The sequence below is a fragment of the Anarrhichthys ocellatus genome, unplaced genomic scaffold (genome assembly GCF_004355925.1).
Source record: "Anarrhichthys ocellatus isolate YVR2014 unplaced genomic scaffold, GSC_Weel_1.0 scaffold43, whole genome shotgun sequence".
Classification (NCBI taxonomy): domain Eukaryota; kingdom Metazoa; phylum Chordata; class Actinopteri; order Perciformes; family Anarhichadidae; genus Anarrhichthys; species Anarrhichthys ocellatus.
Window position 1 is genome coordinate 2,620,356 of NW_022280073.1, and position 18,486 is coordinate 2,638,841.

General features: G+C 41.1%; 1 protein-coding gene across 6 annotated transcripts in view; it reads left to right on the forward strand.

The window, feature by feature from the left end:
• The window catches only part of tsnare1 (T-SNARE Domain Containing 1), a 153,590-nt gene that overhangs the window by 44,136 nt on the left and 90,968 nt on the right, over positions 1–18,486 (forward strand). For all 6 annotated transcript variants that reach the window (XM_031868652.1, XM_031868648.1, XM_031868649.1 and 3 more), the window contains 2 exons: positions 16,979–17,056; positions 18,363–18,432. In XM_031868652.1, the coding sequence (XP_031724512.1) occupies positions 16,979–17,056; positions 18,363–18,432 (148 nt within the window). The remainder of the gene's footprint in view (positions 1–16,978; positions 17,057–18,362; positions 18,433–18,486) is intronic.

Genomic DNA, 18,486 nt, shown 5'->3' on the forward strand with positions numbered 1-18,486 from the left:
GTGTGTGTGTGTGTGTGTGTGTGTGTGTGTGTGTGTGTGTGTGTGTGAGAGAAAAAAAGATTGACAGATGGGGAGAGACGCGGTGCACATGCAGTTTGAGATGAATAGATAGCAAGGACAATGAACACATGTTTCATGTTGTGGGCTAGACAAAGAGCCATTTGTACAACTCAAGAATATCCATGTGCATCATTGAGAAACTGAAGAATTCTGCTGTATCCTTGCATTCAAAAAGCTATGACGTCATTGGCTGAAATGACACCCGCGGACCACCTCACCTCAAAACACACAAAGGAACTCACTAAATGCATTCAAAACCATGTTTTTTGATCAAATAATAGAATATTTCATCCATTTTCGAGCCAATTATTCAAAGCAAAAGAATGGGAACAAAACATTCCGCTGTCCCCACATACATATATAACAGGCCTATGCAAAATGCCTCCCTGAAATCCTCCGATGCGGTGTTCCCTTTTGTTCCCTGGACCAGATTATTACACAGAGGTGATGGAGCCTTTGCAGTCAGATCTCCTAGACCAGGGGTATTCAATTAAAATTCCAAAAGGTCCAGATTGAGAAAATCTCCTCGTGCAAAGGTCCGGAACATTACAATAATATCTAACTTGCACTATTCAGTACCATATATATACGTATATATATATATATATATATATATATTCAAGAAGCCTAGTAGTAACAACGTCTCTGTGTAGTCAAATCAAATAAAGAAAGTACACATCAATTATATTTTAACAATTATTATTCTCAGTTTTCAAATTTAACTGGATGGATTATAAATAGTACATAGAAATACATAAATAAATGTTCTTCTCATTTCAAGTAAAATAATGTCTGGATTAAAGAATAACTGACATAACAGAAAGCTTTTGAAAAATGTGCATCTTAAAATAAAATAATTCATTTTAGAAAAATGTATTTCACTGAATTTAACTTCAGCTTTAACTTCAGTTCATTCAGGTGTGAAGTGATATCAATCAAAAAAGCCACAATATTATATTTTTGTCATCTTCTAACAAGATAAATCAGTGAGCATGGACTTTATCTGTGGTTATTAAACCACTTGTTTCAGCTTTATTCTCTCTGTTAACATCATTGGTCAGTGAACTAATGTGTTAGGATTCTGATCATATTGCGTTTATTTTCTGTGTCTTCATTTTGTCAATTTTGTGAGTGGGTACATTTGCTCAACATGAGACATACTGTTTTTAAACTGTCCGTGGGAAGAATTAACATATAAGAGTCTGTTCATTAATGGTTAAAGACTCTGGTCTCTCTGACCACTTTTCTCTCTTTGGAGAACATCATGTGAAATAACTTCTGACTCACGTAATTATTCTACTACTCTTCATTTTCTTTCCTCGTCTCTCCCCTGTGTGTTTACATCTCACTCGAGTGAGGAAACTTGTGAGAATACACATATTTGATTGGCTGAGCTGCATCACGTGGTGTGTTTCCTGCACCGCTGAACAAGTGCCGTAAATGCTGGAAAAGCTGCGCCGGTTAAAATAGAAGCGCTCCGTCAAAATGTAATAATTCTTAATTATCTATCGGTTTTAGGCCCAGGGTCCGGATACAACGGCGCCTGGGTCCGGATCCGGACCGCGGTCCGCCTATTAGTGACCCCTGTCTTAGACTCTGGAAGTACCTGATCAGGGCTGCAAACTCTGTTTCGTCTTTATATCACTGATAGAAACGTTACAACCGTGCAAGATGCAGTCAGGAAACTTTACAGGTGTGTAGTTGAGGTAAAAAAAAAAGTTCAAAAATTGGTTTGGTCCAAGAAAGGGCACCAAAAGAAGGGGATTAGGAAGTGGGGAAGCAGCCATTCACCCAGTTCATAAGAGTAGAGGGAGTATATGTTGAAATGGCTGTGTGTACATGAATGATTGTGCTCTGACAAAGTGGTGAAGGCAGCGCCAATCTCTTCGTGATCTGCTGTCGTACATTTCAATTTTCTTTGTGCAGAGAGAGCTGATCTGTGAGTAGCCTACAGCGTTAGTTATAAGTGGCATTTACCATTAACTATTCATTCGTTTTAAGGGATATAAAAACAACAACTGCAGCTCTGAACTTTGGTTGGAAGACCGCTGGTTCTGAGCTAATTTAGTGTCATGTCTCATGTCATGTAACATTGACAGGCCTTCACACACTCCGGTGGAGAGATGCTGTCAGACACGATTCATTTCTCTCCTCTGGCAGTGAACTCCGTCAGCAGCAAGCTTGTCTGGTCATTCAGGGCAGACTAACGTTAACTATTCAGTCTAAACCACACAGCTACGTCTCTGTACTGACACAGGTAGCAAGGTACCAAATGTCAGTCAGTTGGTTGGTCCACCCCTTTGTTCCAGACTAAAGTATTGGAATATTTACGGGATGGCATGTCATGAAATTTCATGTTCCCCACAAGATGAATTCAGCTGACTTGGTGATTCCCTCACTTAACCTCTAGCGGCATCATGAGGCAGACATCTTTCAGCCCGTTCTCATCCTGTCAAATACCGACATTTTGTCACCCTCTGTCTGATACCGGCGCACTAGGCCTTCAAGTAACTACAATGTAAAGTCATCAGCGTCCGTATTAGATAATCAGAAAAATGCTCTAGGACAGGGGTCTTCAAAGTTTTTCAGGCCAAGGACCCCCAAACGGATAGAGAGATGGAGCAGGGACCCCCGACTATATATATTGTATAAAATTGTGTTTTATATTAAACTGGGCCTCGTACCATGTATAGGCTACCTCTTTATTGTGCATTCAATACTAAGCTATTCAAATGCACAGGTTTATGTATTAATGTTTTTATTTTAAACATGTGCAAGGTACAGTGAGTAGGGAGGCTGTGCCACTGCCATTTATAAACACACCTTGTCAGCTGATACCAATGCCAATATCAACATTGTCTGTCAATTGCATGATAATCCTTCATACAAGCTATTCAAATTCCATCCATCCATTTTCCTCCACTTATCCGGGGTCAGGTCACGGTGGCAGCAGGCCAAGCAGGCTGACCCAGACTTCCCTCTGCCCGGCAACATGTTCCAGCTCATTCTGGGGGATCCCGAGGCGTTCCCAGGCCAGCTGGGAGATGTAATCCCTCCAGAGTGTTCTGGGTCTTCCCCGGGGTCTCTTCCCAGTTGGACGTGCCTGAAAAACCTCCAGTGGAGGCATCCAGGAGGCATCCTAATTAGATGCCCGAACCACCTCAGCTGACTCCTTTCGATGCGAGCGGCTCGACTCCAAGTTCCCTCCTGATGACCAAGCTCCTTACCCTATCTCTAAGGCTGAGCCCGGCCACCCTACGGAGGAAACTCATTTTGGCCGCTTGTAGTTGCGACCTTGTCCTTTCGGTCACGACCCAGAGTTCGTGACCATAGGTGAGGGTAGGAACGTAGACTGACCAGTAAATTGAGAGCTTTGTCTTCCGGCTCAGCTCCCTCTTCACCAAGGTCCGGTGCAGCGCCTGCTTTACTGCTGCAGCCGCATCGATCCGCCTGTCGATCTCCTGTCCATCTTAGCCTCACTCGTGAACAAGACCCTGAGATACTTGAACTCCTTCGCTTGCGGTAGGCACTCCGTCCCCACCTGGAGGGAGCAATCCACCGGTTTCCGGCAGAGCACCATGGCCTCAGATTTGGAGGTGCTAACTCTCATCCCCGCCGCTTCACACTTGGCTGCAAACCGCCCCAGTGAATGCTGGAGGTCATGATCCGAGGAGGCTAACAGGACCACATCATCTGCAAACAGCAGAGAGGTGATCCCGAGACCCCCAAACCTGACGTTCTCCGCCCCCAGGCTGCGCCTAGATATCCTGTCTATGAAAGTCATGAACAGGACCGGTGACAGTTGATAGTTTGCATACTTATTTAAGCCCAATCTTACATTTTTTTCTAAACCTAAGCAAGTGTTGGATTTAAAACGTTGACCACGTGTACTGGAATACCCAGTATGTTAGAAAGTGACTCCAAGGGGTCTGACAAACTGTCAGTTTAGCTCACAGTGCAAGCCCCACAGAGCTGCTTGCACAGCTGTAATCTTAAATGTGTTAGAATGGAGGGTGAAGTGTAGGATTTTGAAGATTTCTGACTACAATGATTTACCCAGATCGGAAAAAAATGTGCCTTCTCTCACCCTTGCTACTCACCCATATTCAGTGTTAACTAACACGTTGATTAGTATTGTTTGTCACCGTAGTAATTGCAGAGAATATGCATGCCGCGGTGTGTTTCAGGCAATCACAACCTCAGCCAATTCATGAAAAAGCTTAAATTACAGAGCAGAGCATGTCGTGCAATCCTCTGCTGCTAGTGATGAGTTTTATGAAAAAGGCCTCATTTTTTTCTGTCCAATGTTCCCTATTTGGCCAGTCAGCGCCCAAATGAATAGGCTCTTATCTGTTTGCTTTGTGCTGTGCATTTATAGCAGTGTGTATATGTTCATACTAATCACGGTTGACGGTCGAGGGGAGTCGCTGGCACAAGTCTTTATGCTGCAATCCAGATACACAGTGAAGGAGGAAGGGAGGACGTGTCGGAGACAAAATAAACATCACATGCTTTTTTGTCTCTGGACTCCAGCATACTGTACTCATATGTGTGCCCCTAAATACTCCCCTTCACTCAGTCTGACAGTCTCACTTTCTCGCTCCCAGTCTTCTCTTTTGTGGGGAGACAGATGGGAGCCCTCAGTCACCAGAAAAGGGGTCTTTGATCACAGTGACGCCTGGCTACATTATGAGGGATATGGGTGGTGGCGGTGGTGGTGGGTAGAGCAGGAGCCTGTCAGATTTGCCGTCTGTTGCTCAGGCTGATCTGAAGGGGAGCTCAGGGAATGATCAAAGCCCAGGTTAAGTCTCTAATAGAGCTGTCTTTTAGGCTAATCTCTCTCCTCCCTCTGCCGGCGAAAAAGACTGTGAACCCTCCACTCTGAGAGGCAGTGTGTCACTTCCAGGACAGCGAGAGTGTCTCATTCAGGATGACAGGATGCAGCTTTTAACATTAACACATTTTGATGCTGTTTTTAATAAACGCTGTATTGAAAATGAAAGGGTGCAAAAAGCTCGCTGTTCTATGCTTGACAGTTTACATGCAGTTGTCTTGTGTGTAGTTTTTGTAGATATTCTAAAGAACTTAAGTGCATTCTGAAAGATACTCTCCCTTTGTTTTTAGCAGCCAATTGTTTAAATCTTAAATTTCCATCTGAGCTTGTCAAGACGATTTTATTTATATCGCCCAATTGCACAAATCACACATTTGCCTCTCGGGACTTCATGGACCTTGATGTTGACGCTCTGAAGCTTAACTGTAAACTGTGTTGAGTTTCAAAACAGAGAGTTGTGAGGATGTATGTTTCTCAAACTTGTAACCTTTGTTCAGACATTAAAGATCTGACATGTGTGAGGCCTACAGTGAACAGCACCCACAATGTGATGCTTTGTCACCCGGGAAGGAAACCCCCAGACTCCCTGAACAATCAGAACATTTTGGAGGTTGTTGAGTGAGAAGAAACTTTATGCACTTTGTTTAATTAAGACAACATTCGTAATTACTCATGCCTTGTCAACTAATGTTGCTGTTAATTCTTTCATGGACAGAATAGAAGGTAATTAGAAAGCAAAGGTGTGTCTCTTTCAGCAGTCTCGCTATTTAACACATGAAATGCTGCTTTATAAAAATCTCCCAAACGCAATAAACGTGCTATCTGTTCTTTAAGCAGCCAGAGTCAGGGACGACCACGGATTACAGATCAAACACACCCAGACATGGTCACCGTTTAGGCTCTCCACACATGGAGTGGGGGGAAAATACAAGCTTGGTAGTGAACGACAATATTCAGCAATATTCGGTTGAAACAGACCCTCATTGTTCTCTGTGACGTTTGCTGGAAGTGATGCAGTGTAGCCACGGTGCGTTTTATGTGGAGTGAGCACTGCGCCAGACTCTGTTTAAAAAATAGCCGTTTAAATGTTGCATTGTTTGTCATCCGGTTACTTAGGAGGCAATTTGGCCTTGTGTGCTCGGATTAGTTTGGCAAGCAGTTAACACAGCAGTCATAATTTAGTTTGAATAAAAACTCACACGTGCTCCTCGTGTTCTTCACTGTTTTGGAGGAAGGAATTAACAAGAAAAGGTCAACCAGCTTTAAAATGTTGGTTTTTAAATAAGTGCTGTGGTGGATCTACTTTATGCTGATGTGAAGAGTGCCTCATGTGGAAGTTTCAAAAATAACTAATACATATGGGAAAAAATAATTCACACATATAAAAACCAGAATCTGATGTGGTGTTTTGTTACCTTGTAAGGCTATATTTTTTAAATAGGGAAATTAGTTTGGTTGTACTGCTCAGTAACCTGCAAAATAGTCTTAAAAACCAATTAACATGATATTTTTGTCATATTGCTCCCCATACCGCCAACATATATGAGGTGGAGGGATTGAGCTACTGGCTGTAACTAACAAAACATCTTTTTATCATCCATTAATCTGCCAATTGTTTTCTTGGTTATTCAATTCATCATCTGGTCTATGACATTTTTCAAAATAGTGAAAAGATGCAAGTCACAGGTTTGCAGAGCAGAGTCGTTGAAAGTCTTGTTTTGTCTGAACAAAAGCCCAAAGACATTCAGTCATGAAAAAGAGAAGCAGCAATCCTGCCATCAGAAGATGGAACCTGAGAACGTGTGCCATTATTTTTATTAAAAAGGAAACAATGCATCCTCGTTCAGATGTTTGGACCCTGCTGAATATATAAAAGCTGTTTTTTTACTTCCTTGTGTGCTTCTGAAGACTGTCATTGCTCGACAACAGCTGCCCCTCCCTCCCTCACCTTCATCACGGTTCAAGGAGCCCAACCTGGTTCTCTTGAGCAGACAGCAGAGCGCCGGGTGTTGGACCTGACCCACGGTTGTGTCCACATTGTTAGCTCCCCGTGATGAGCTCTCCGGAGACAAAGTCCTGCTTAATAAGCTCGAACGGAGCAAGATGGTGGACTGGGAATGACAGGGCTGTGATGAGCACTTGCTCCTCCAGCTCCATGCACAGCTGATGGGTAGTAAGTGGCTAAAGTGGGTCATGTGTGAGACGGCCACGCATGGATTAATGGACCGACTGAGACGCCATTGATCTCGACTCCATCCTTCTGTGACCCCGCATCCTTATATGAGCACTTTTATTAGCCTCACTCTGCCCTCTGGACCTTCTTTGTGAAAAGCTCTGGAACTATTGATACCACTAGATGGCAGAAGACTCAGATAACAATTTAACAATTACAGAATGAAAACGCAGATTAACAGACAGTAATAACATACAACATGCATGGAGGCACAGAGGGATGATGATATAGAATTACAGCAAATTTCAAACTCTTTACTTTTTGTTTACTGCATTGTGCATAAAGGAAGAAACAAAAAATACCACATGAACATGCAGAGACCAGAATGTTTCATTTAATTTAATTTAATCATCTAATCAAATATTCTGTTTAACCAGGGAACACGTTGCAGTACAAAAGCTAAAGACACTCTTCTTCTAACTTTAAGATGGCAGCATTATTCATTCCATCATCCAACAATGTCATTCAAAGCATTCTAATCTATCCCGACACCTTCTTATCACATCTCCATGACATTTGCTGTAGAGAGTCATGGGCCCCAAAATATTTCGAATCATTTCGGTGAGCCGCTGTTCTTTCCTCTACTGCCACGCTCTATTTGTTTGTTTTTTAAGGTCAGATACTTTTGAAAATATATGAAACAGTTAATTGGACGAAATAAATCAATATTCGAAGAAAAAAAATATGAGTGAAAATTAGATCATGAAATTATAATTTATAATCTAATTTGAAGGGTCTTGATCCATAGCATAATCAGCAGTTTAAATTGAATTCCAAATTTGGTCTTCATATGATTCTCTTTACTTTCAGTCAGCAAGTATGTCTTGAGCTTTGCTCAGCACCAGGAAAGTGAAGGTTCAGTTACAAGCTGTGGAAGAAAATGAGTTGCTACTGACCTACTCCTTGATGATAAGGAGTAAAAAACAAAAAAACATTTGATGACATATGAAGTGTTGGCAAAGTTTCTCTCCTGCTTTTGCCTGCTTGAGCAGTTGATGCAACAGTTTAATGCAATAATTTATGATTATCAAATGCATTATTATCCTTTCTCATGAAAGTGCCCATAATAAATTAGACTTACTTGCAGCTAAAACTGTTTTGTGGAAAGGTCATGTTTTGTATCAAATTCTGCACTATATTTTTGGATGGCTGTAAAGATTGCATTTGCATTATGAACGAGAAAAAATTGTTTATATTTATTAAGCTGGAATCACATAATTGAAGCATTTTTTTCTAAATGTTTAAGCCAGATCAAATTGATGACTTGTTCGTGTGTTATCTTTGTACATCTTCCCTCATGCTGTTTGCAAATTGTCCGTCTCCCACTGAGCAGAGGAGTGAGGAAGAAATTACGAGGAAGCTTTCATCAAAGAAACAAAAGTATTAGGCCAAATTGCAGCTCATGAACAGCATAGTTCTCAGTCAGACTTGAACAAAGCTCTTCATGGGTATGTTTTCCTGCATTGTCGGGCACCAAGGAGCATGGTAGGACACTAAACAGAGCAGAGCACCATAGACAGCTGCATGTAGGGTTGATGCTGTACACAACATGCGTGTTTGGTGGGTACATACACCTCAAGGTGAGTCTTTTATGAATTCATGGCTCCTGTGTTCTCCAAGCTTGGTTAACTCATATGCTTAAAATAGCCCTGCTATTCCGTGATGGTGCTGCTCTAACATTTTCTTTACTGTGGCATCACTGATGTATTCATTTAGAAACTTGATATATATTCAGACCTGAGTTTGAGCTACATATATAGCTGTAGTTAGAGGATACCAACAGTTTGACAGCCTTTCTATAACCTGTATTGGCAGTGCTGTCCAGCACTTTGGTGGCAATAATCCAAAAACCTGCCTGTGCTACTTTAAGGTGCAATGTGTAAGATCTGACCAGAGTTGTAGTTTAAAACATGAAAACAAATGAGCTACCATAATCAACAGAATGTAAAGAGGTCACAGGGTTGACATTTATTCATCTTGTGGCAGAGATATCTACTGATTGATCGTAATTAGATTAACTCACACTACAAGCAGAAACCAGAACGTTATCGACACAAGAATCTTGACCCATTGCATATGAATGTAGAATCTGTTTATAGAGATTAATTATTTGTGCCGGGATTAACAACACGTTGCCTTCAGTTTTGTCTTTTAGACAAATGGATGTAAACCAGAAAAAAATGGAAAAGGTTAAAATATGTATTTATTTCAATAAAATATGTATAAAATGTTGTCAGTAATCTGTTATCTTCTACAATAGAGTCACGTTTGCAGCTGCTTCGATTGGTTTATGTTACAGACTGTGTGTCTGTATTGGTCAAATACTACTGAGAATGAAAATCAAACCTCATCAGCTCCATCTGCAGGGCCAGCTGTTGGATTCAGGCCAGCTTCTCCTTCCTTCAGCCAGCTACTCAGTGGCTAAATTGCAGATTTTTGGAAAGAGTAAAATCTGTCCCTCCTCACTGAGGAGAGACAGCCACTGACCTCAGGCATAATGAGATGGGAGCTCTTGATTAAGTCCCTCTCGGATTTGAGAGTATAATTGAACATGTTGCAGATAGCACATTTGTGCTATCGACAAGCTACTCCATGAGGGCACGATGGTAATTCATCCCCAGCATGCTCAAGACTCTCACTCATTACAGTTGGAAAAATCAGGGCACTTGGTATTGATTATTCAATGCTTAAAAAGGAGAAGAAGAAAATCAACCACACGGCCAAAGTGAACATCATCTATAATCAGCTCGCTGGGGTTTATCATTAGCATCTGGGGATATGCAAAGTGAATTCCTGCCCTACAGCTTTCTTTCTCCTTAGTTTCCTTCAGAAACATGGTCTTATTTTGACGTATATGATATAAAACAAATACTGAAAAGTCTCAATCCCGTCCAGGACATATCAAGCAAAGTAAATAGTGTACCCCCATTGAATTCCCATGTTGATTCAGGTTCTGTCGAAAGGAAAGTAAAAAATAAAATATAATCTTTACATCACTCTTACAATATAAATATCATCAGGGGAATTATTGTCAATTATATACGTCTCTACATAATAAAAAACATAAAGAAGAAAATCACACACTTAATGACCGTAACAATTGAAGAAGCCTTATATCCCAATATTCTCAGGAGTGGAAAGTATTTTAGTCAAAGGAAAGAAGTTGGTAAAAGTCAAAAACTTTGGCCAGTCCTGAGAGGCATAACAATATACAGAGACAATAAGCCTCATCGTTGTTGAGGCAATAATTTATCCTGTTTCATGCATTTTTGCTACACACCTGCCCATCATCTTGAAGCAAGAAAATAATGAGTCTCCTTGGCAGAAAACACCCTTATTCTCTCATTGTTACAGTATCAAATCGTCCAGGTAGTCGACGGACCGGTGTTCCTGGTTTCTGATCGGCACCAGTGCTGCCTTTGGGCACTTGATGGAAATGGTAGGAGTGGCAGATAAACCAAATGGCAGGAATTCTTGGGCTGTGCCCCCAGTTTGCAAAGAGCAGAAACTGCCTAACTTTTGGCAGTATTGCTTTGTAAAAATGGGACCTTTAGGACCTTTAGGTCCACTGGCGTGACCACTGTGCTTTTTTTGCTTTGTTGAATTAGTGGTTGTATAACCCACATTGTGACTCAGGCATTAATCCCTATAGCCTGTTTCTGTGGATTTCATCTTTGGATATCCCCATGCCTTTGAATCATGGCGGTAGCATGCTGAATTGTAGTCTGTAGCCGAGTCTGTAGTACGAGTCAAGCAAAGTTTGCTTTTGGCAGAGAGGTTGAGCTGGCCATGGCATTCCGAGGCTCTCGATGGACGGAAAGGTACTGTCCGTCTTGGTCGGAGATCCTCCTCAAAGAAACCTCCTCCTGAAGCAGCAAAGGATATTTCATCCCACACCAAGTGATCCAATGTCCATAGAGACAGTGAAGTCGACTGGGTCTTCCTCCATGTCCAGGAAGGTTATCACCGATATGTTTCCCCCGCGACTGGTCTGCTCTGTCCTCATGGTCTCTGCCTTCGATTTTCAACACTGGAGAAGATTCAACATTTTCGGACAACAGAGGTTCCTCCGCGAGCAACCTAGCCTCCCAAAACCTTCGACTGAAACCCCACGCGTCTCTCCAAGGATGTCCTACGGAGTTGGTGACAGTGCACTCAGGTCTCTAAGTTAACAAGTGCTGCTTTAATATGCAACATGCCAAGACATACTGGGAAAGCATTATGTGTATTCATCTCAGAGAAGGAAAAGATACACGCACTTGGGCAATGAATATGTTTGGCACTCCTGGCTTTGACAGCTTGGGTAGACCCACCAGGAGAGCTTCTCTTCTTCTCTACTCCACCTCACAAGTTAGTGTACCAAAAAAGTGGGTTGTTGGTCAGCTAATGCTAAACTTGTAAACAGTAAATGTATTTGCATTGCATGGACTTGCCTTTCTAATCATCCAACCCCGTAAAGCGCTGTACACTACATGTCATCAGTCACCCATTCACACACATACCTATCATGCAAGGTGTCACCTACCTATCAGGACCCTAAACTAATTTGGGGTTCAGTGTCTCGCCCAAGGACAGTTCAACATGTGGACCGGAGGAACCAGGAATCTTGTATGGACATAGCTAAAGTATTTGTAAGCAGGGGTAATGTCCTGGCAGTGGCGGCCCGTGCATTTTATACCTAGGCCTTCACTGTTGTCCTGCAGCTGAAATACCACCTTATAGCCACATGATGGCGCCACAGTTATTATTAGTTTCTAAGGCTGTAACTATGTACATATTAAATGTACGTACCTATGTACGTACCATTCGGTACGAGACTTGCAATACGTTTGAATAGTACTAGAGCATTTGGAAAATGCAGAAGCTTATATTCAGGAAAATATAATGTTTACTGCGCTCATGGAGGACAGTGGTTCTCAGCTGGTCTGGCTGTGGGACCCACCATCACTCTTTAATGACAAGTCACGGCCCAAAGAAATCGTTTTAGGATTTTACTTTCACAACTTGAACATTGTACGTACTGCTCTGCAATGTCCTTCCTCGTCTCAGCCCCCTGTGTCATGGTGTGTGGTACATCTCACTGAGTCAGAATACCCATATTTGATTGGCTGAGCTGCATCACGTGATGTGATTCACTACCCGACTAAGCCTCTGCTGTTAATTTTCGTTTCACGATAGTCACGTGCTCGCCCACTGACCAATCACAGCACACTCTGCACCTCGCGGCAGAGCTGCACATGGACACTGAGCTGCACTAATGCTGACGTCATTATAGGCCGGCTCGCAGGCGCTGACACGTCAAAGAAAATGCCCAACATGTCAAACTAAAGATCTGATTGGTTGAAGACTATGACAATCAACAATATCGTCCCCATTCACTTAATACTGCACATGGATGCACGTGAGACTCTGCAGGCCTCTGCCTCTGTTCTTACCTAGAGACACAGAGGTGAAATCTGATTGGATAAAAGCTCTACTTAAAACAAGCTGCACTGGAAGCAGAGCAACTGAGGAAGACAGTAGCTGTGCAATGAGAAAATAAGATAATGGGAAAAATATTTTTATAAATTATAATACACGTAGTGTATTTAAGAAAAAATATTAAATTATAAAATAGATATAGCTTTGTGATTCTGTTTAGGGCAGCAGAGAAGGCCTTGCAGGCCCTGACGGCCCACCACTGTGTCCTGGGTAGGGAGCTAGGTCACCTCCTGTCACAAAGTTAAACGAAGCAACTGTTGTGGTCAGGTTAAGCGAGGTAAAGTGCAAAGACATTGAGTCAGAGAGACTGGTCTTTTGTAGCCCTAAGTGAAGGTCTTCCCTGGCCTGCAACAGTCTCATGAGCCTTGACAGGCGTTTTGAGAGAGAACAACGAGGACACAATCCTCACACTGATGTGTTGTTGAATGAAACAGAACAGAATATCTGCTCAACATCAGCATTTTAACATTATCATTGTACTTCAGCGTTTAGCTCAAAGTTCTGTTAACATTTTATCATGTCATTTTTATTTCTTACACCCTTCAGAAGCATTTCCAAAATGCCTCTGCAGGGATATAATATAGGACAAAATCTAAGTTATGACTGTATCAGACACACTGCTCAAACCACAGAGAGATTTTGTGAAGGAGTGCTATCAGTAGAGCTTTGAAGTGGCATGCTGATATGAGCATGTTAAAGAGTCGACATGTCAATGTGAGGGAAAGTTTCAAGTGTGAAAAGATAAAAAGCTGCTGAAATGATCCAAACCATTTACCAAACACTGGACTGGTAGTGAAATAACCCTCTGTGGATCACTCAACCGTCCAGGGAACACAGCGCCTGTGGAGTTTGTGAAATGAGCATGGAATCATGAATGTGGAATATGTGTTGTGGGCCCTAATGTGACAATTATGCTACTCCCACAGAAAAGGATTGTGTGACAATAACATGGGCTGGGCACACCATTTTCATCCTTTTGTCATAAGAATGAAATGTATGCATAAAAGGCTATCTATGGTTAAAGTTAGATTTAAAGTCAGTGTATTTATCCAAGGAACTAATGTTGTGTTCAACTGATGTATTTCCAGGTTAATCTTTTATGAAACAAGCACGGCTGTTGAGATGCAGAATCTTCAGATATTCCCGATACTAACTTCTGTGCAGATTGTTTTTCCAAATTCAATTTTGAAACAGAAACAGGAAGTGTCGAATAAATATGAACTATTTTCGTGTCTATCAGGTATAGACCTCCATACTGTCAAAATATATAGTTTTTGTTTCTATTTTTGCTGTAGGCAACACCTTGACCGTATTCCTTTTGCATAAAATGTAAAACTGACGATGAGATCGCGGTGGCAGTCAGAGGTATAAATGCTCAGAAATCCTGTGTGTTTTACTCGAACACCTTCACAAGGAAAAGACATTCTTGGCGGTGCTAGTGTTAATTTAAATGAAAAAGATAAATATCTTCTGTTATAACAACTTAGGGTAAAGTTATGCTTTTATGAGCAAGAAGTCAACCTGGTATGCTGCATTTGAAGGCATTTGAAGGATAGGCCAGGCCACCTCCACTGTAGCATGCATACTACATATCCATCCATCATGCTAAATGAAAGGTGGACAAAGCGTGCGATGAAGACGTGTGTGTGTGTGTGTGTGTGTGTGTGTGTGCTGATTTAACATTAAAAATGCACTAAAGGTCTCTCAGTTGAAAAATGACCCATTTCCACATGTATCACAATCTTGTAATGCTGCTTGACTGACCGAATGCAATCATGTTATTACCTGCAGGATTTGTCAGTATAGCTCAGTGAGTAGAGTTAATGACTTGAGATGTAGAATGGAGATCTCACAGATCCTCCTCCAGGCCACTATGACTGTCTGTTTCTTTGTCCTGTTCTGCTTTGTTTCAGGATTCACACTTTATCTTTTCGTGCCGATGTTTGATCCACCTCTCCACTTTCGGGCATTTTCAACCGCTACATTTTGTCGATACCCCTGCACTTTTGAACCGTGTCAGAAAAAAATGCAGTAATTGCAGTAATTTCAGGGTGCAGCGTTTGACAAAAGGGTGGGTGAGATGGTTTGTACGTGCAGCTTATGCAGGTCGTGATGTTGATCTCAGCCCGCTGTAATGACTCCAGGCCATTAACCCTCCCTGTCATTTGGAATGACATGTGCTTTTTAAAAAAGGGAAAATGGCGCTGCCCACATAACTTACACGGTAGACTCACCATCCTGCTGCCAGTCTGTGGCTTAGTGCCATGCCATTTTCCCCATCCACTCTATCATCATCACTGCGGTTAAATTCTGCATTAGAGGCTCCCGCAGCATTTGATGTCCATTCAATTTCCACATGTATTTAATATGATAACATCGCACAGCAGTTCAATACAATCACTGTAAATGTCTTCTTTTTATCTCCCATTACTTAAATGTAACTCTGATGTGCGATATCTTTGAAATCTTTATGTTTACTGAAGAAAACCACCTTTGTCAGCTCGGTCTGATGTGTTTGACATTTTACCAATGTTTGAATTAAACAGAAGGAAAAAGCAGGAAGTCACCATGACTGAGATGTCAAAATAATGGAGCCATACATGCACAGGCTTTTCCTGCAATATAAAGGCATCAGTGTTGCCTATAATGCCAGTACCAAAACCTCACCTGGCAGATATGGCATTCATTGTAAATGATTCAGTTGAATTTGTTGAACTAAACATCAGCATACAGCATCCATTTCACCATTAAATGGCTTCTTATGGAATTATTATAGTCAACCGTCTTGTATGAATAATGCTTCCAGACTTGTGACCATTATGTCAGTAAAATTGCAATACATTTTGAGGGTTTATTATTCACTTCTTACCTGGTTTGGTTATTGTGTGTTCACTGGTTCGTTTAGGCTGGTGTGAAAGCTGAACTCTGGGGCAGACTAAACGACTAAAAGGAGGGTCTCTGTCCGCTTCTAAGACTTTGGTGCTGTTTGTTAATATTGTAAAGAAAAGCAGACTAACCACAGGATATTGTGATAATGATAATAACTTTATTTATATAGCACCTTTAAAAACAGAGTTCACAAAGTGCTTTGACAGACAAAGCAGCAAAAACAAGGCACTAATAACAACAACAGAAAGCTCAGTGAGACCGTTGGCTACATTAAAAATAAACTGAGAAATAAATGAAATAAAATAATAACAATATATATATATATATATATATACACACACAGGTATCAACTGTTATCTGAGACCTGTATCTGTACCTTTTTCGTGCTACATTCTGGTTAGCACAGGTAAAGCCATCAAGCCAAACCTCTGTTTGGGCTCCGTGCTCGTAAGCTTTTGAATCTTTACTTGGGTGAAATCATTGAACTGCCCGTGTGCCTCAACTGTCTGCGTTCTAGTCCTTTCCTTGCTGCCTCGCACTTACTGTGAGTCTTTAAATGGCCACTGAGACCTAAATAGGAAGAAATATTAGCAGGGAGAACATGAAATTAATTAAGCATCGTTAGGGAGACGTTTTACAGTGACTTCGGTTGCACCTGTCATGGGGCCCAGTAGATTCATGACGGGCAAGCCTGATACGCACTGCAGGGCCTGTTGATGGGTCGAAACATCATCTAATGTGAAAACTGGGCTTACATAGATTCCATGAATTCTCATCCAACGTTTTTTAATGTGTATTGATAGCTGCTGCAGAAGAGTTTTAGTAGACGGCATCCATTAGTGGTCAACCTTTATGCAATTCTCTATTTTCATCGCCTTTTGGGCTGTGGCAGTGCCTGCATAGAGATAACTACAATGTTCAGTTGTATCAGCACTTAAATCCCAAAGCCTGGCTGAGAAGAAGGTTGCTGTCCAAACTAACTCTCAGATGTTTTGCTATTATGACTTTTTTGTATTGCAAATTATTTTTAGGTAATGCAGTCATTGGAATATTGCTGTAATATTCTGGTACATATCTGTAAGAAGCTGTACAATTGAAGGTTCAAATGGGCTTCAAGGGACATTATACTTGAAGTTAATATTGCATTCATTGGATATGTTTTCTGCTTTGGGGCAGCAGAGCAAGCTGAAGCACAAATTAGAGCTTATGTGCCAGAAAACCCAACAACGAACTACTACCCATATGGCTCAGAAAAGGACTGATCCCTTTCACATTACACAAAGTTATTTGATTTATTCTTAATCTAAGTATGTTAATGAATGCACTTTTACAATATGTTTGAATGATGTAAATCCACAGTGTTGATAAAAATAACAAAGTACAAAGTAATTCGTGCCTCTGTGTGATCAGCTCTCTGTCTGCTGCAGTGTCACGCTCCACTGGGCTGAGAAGTGTTTGCTGATATCATGTTTTCTCCAAAGCCACACAGGTCAGCCCCTCAGAACTGCAAGATGTGTTTCAGGAGACCTCCTCCAATATCTTCCAGATCAACGCCAACGGTAAAAAGATAACTCAACACTTGAGTGTGTGTGTGCTTGCATTTATCCTTGTGCTCCAGTTTTGACATAAATACTTTGCGACCTTTTGGCCGAGGACATTTTGGCTTCGGTCTTCCTTCCTTCAAATGGATTATGGGTTTTCGGGAAGTTCAGAGTTGAGGTAGTTTTAGGATTAGGGTTTTGACTTTGGTATACGATGATAAGTAGTAATTGAGGTTTAGGTTACTGGATGGGTTCAGATCATTGGTAATTTACCTTCATGTCTTGGTTTTCAGAAGTGTTTTTATGAGTTTAGTCCATAATTATGTCTCTTTGGTTTAGATCATTTTAACACAGGTTATGCAGTGTGTCTTGGTTGTAAAAGTTTCAAAGTAGAAATGCCATTCAAATCAATAAACCAAAAATCTAATCCTCCAACACCCACTTATCCCAAAAACAAACGCCCATTGTTTTGAAGGCCCATTGCTAAATATACACTATCAGCACATTGCTAATTATCACGCAAAAGACAGCAACATAACTTCTCAGTCTGAATGTTTTTTAGTTTCTTTTGTACCATGGTGAAGGCTTGATTGTCATACTTTACCTCTGGTTGGCTTACCCTGATATTCTTACCCTTAATGGTGGGTCGTGCCTTCATCAGGAATACAAATTGGCATGGTCCAATGACATCATTTGTAGCATGGAGAGTGTATATTTTTTGAAGCGATGGGCCTTCAGAACAATGGGCCTTTGTTTTTGGGATAACAGGCTGTCGGATAAATGGGCTTTCGGTCCAATTGGACATTTTTGGACAATTAGGCTTTCAGAGTAATTTGGCGTCGGAACAATGTCCATCTCCTATTTAAATGAGGATTAAGGTAATTTAGGGATTGATTCTTGATTATTGGATTAATATTAGTTATTGTACTAGGTTTAAATTTGGCATAAAGGTAGTTGAAAAGAGGTTGCTTTGGTTTAGGGTTATTTTTAAATGTGGTACAAGGTTTAAATCAGGATTATATACATTTTGTGAGGAAATATGATGTATTTATCAATTCTAAATCACATCTCTATTTTATGTCGGCCATTGTGGTTGTCATTTCTCTTTCTCCATTTTACCCATTTTACAAAGAATGGAGTGCAGCAAGATGTTCTTCTAAACGTGCGGTTCAAATTGGCTCTGGATTAGTGTTAAAGTTATCTTTAATAACAATTTGAGTTTGAGACTTGAATTAGTTTCATGTTAAGGTTACAGAATGAATGGAAGGTTCCCTTTAAGACTTAAGTTACCCGAACACACTCAATGTTTGTATTGTTCCTCCAGTTGTCACACTAGAGAAGAATCTCCAGTCACTGGGGACATCTAGAGACACAGAAGAGCTACGACAGAGTCTGTGAGTAACACACACACACACACACACACACACACACACACACACACACACACA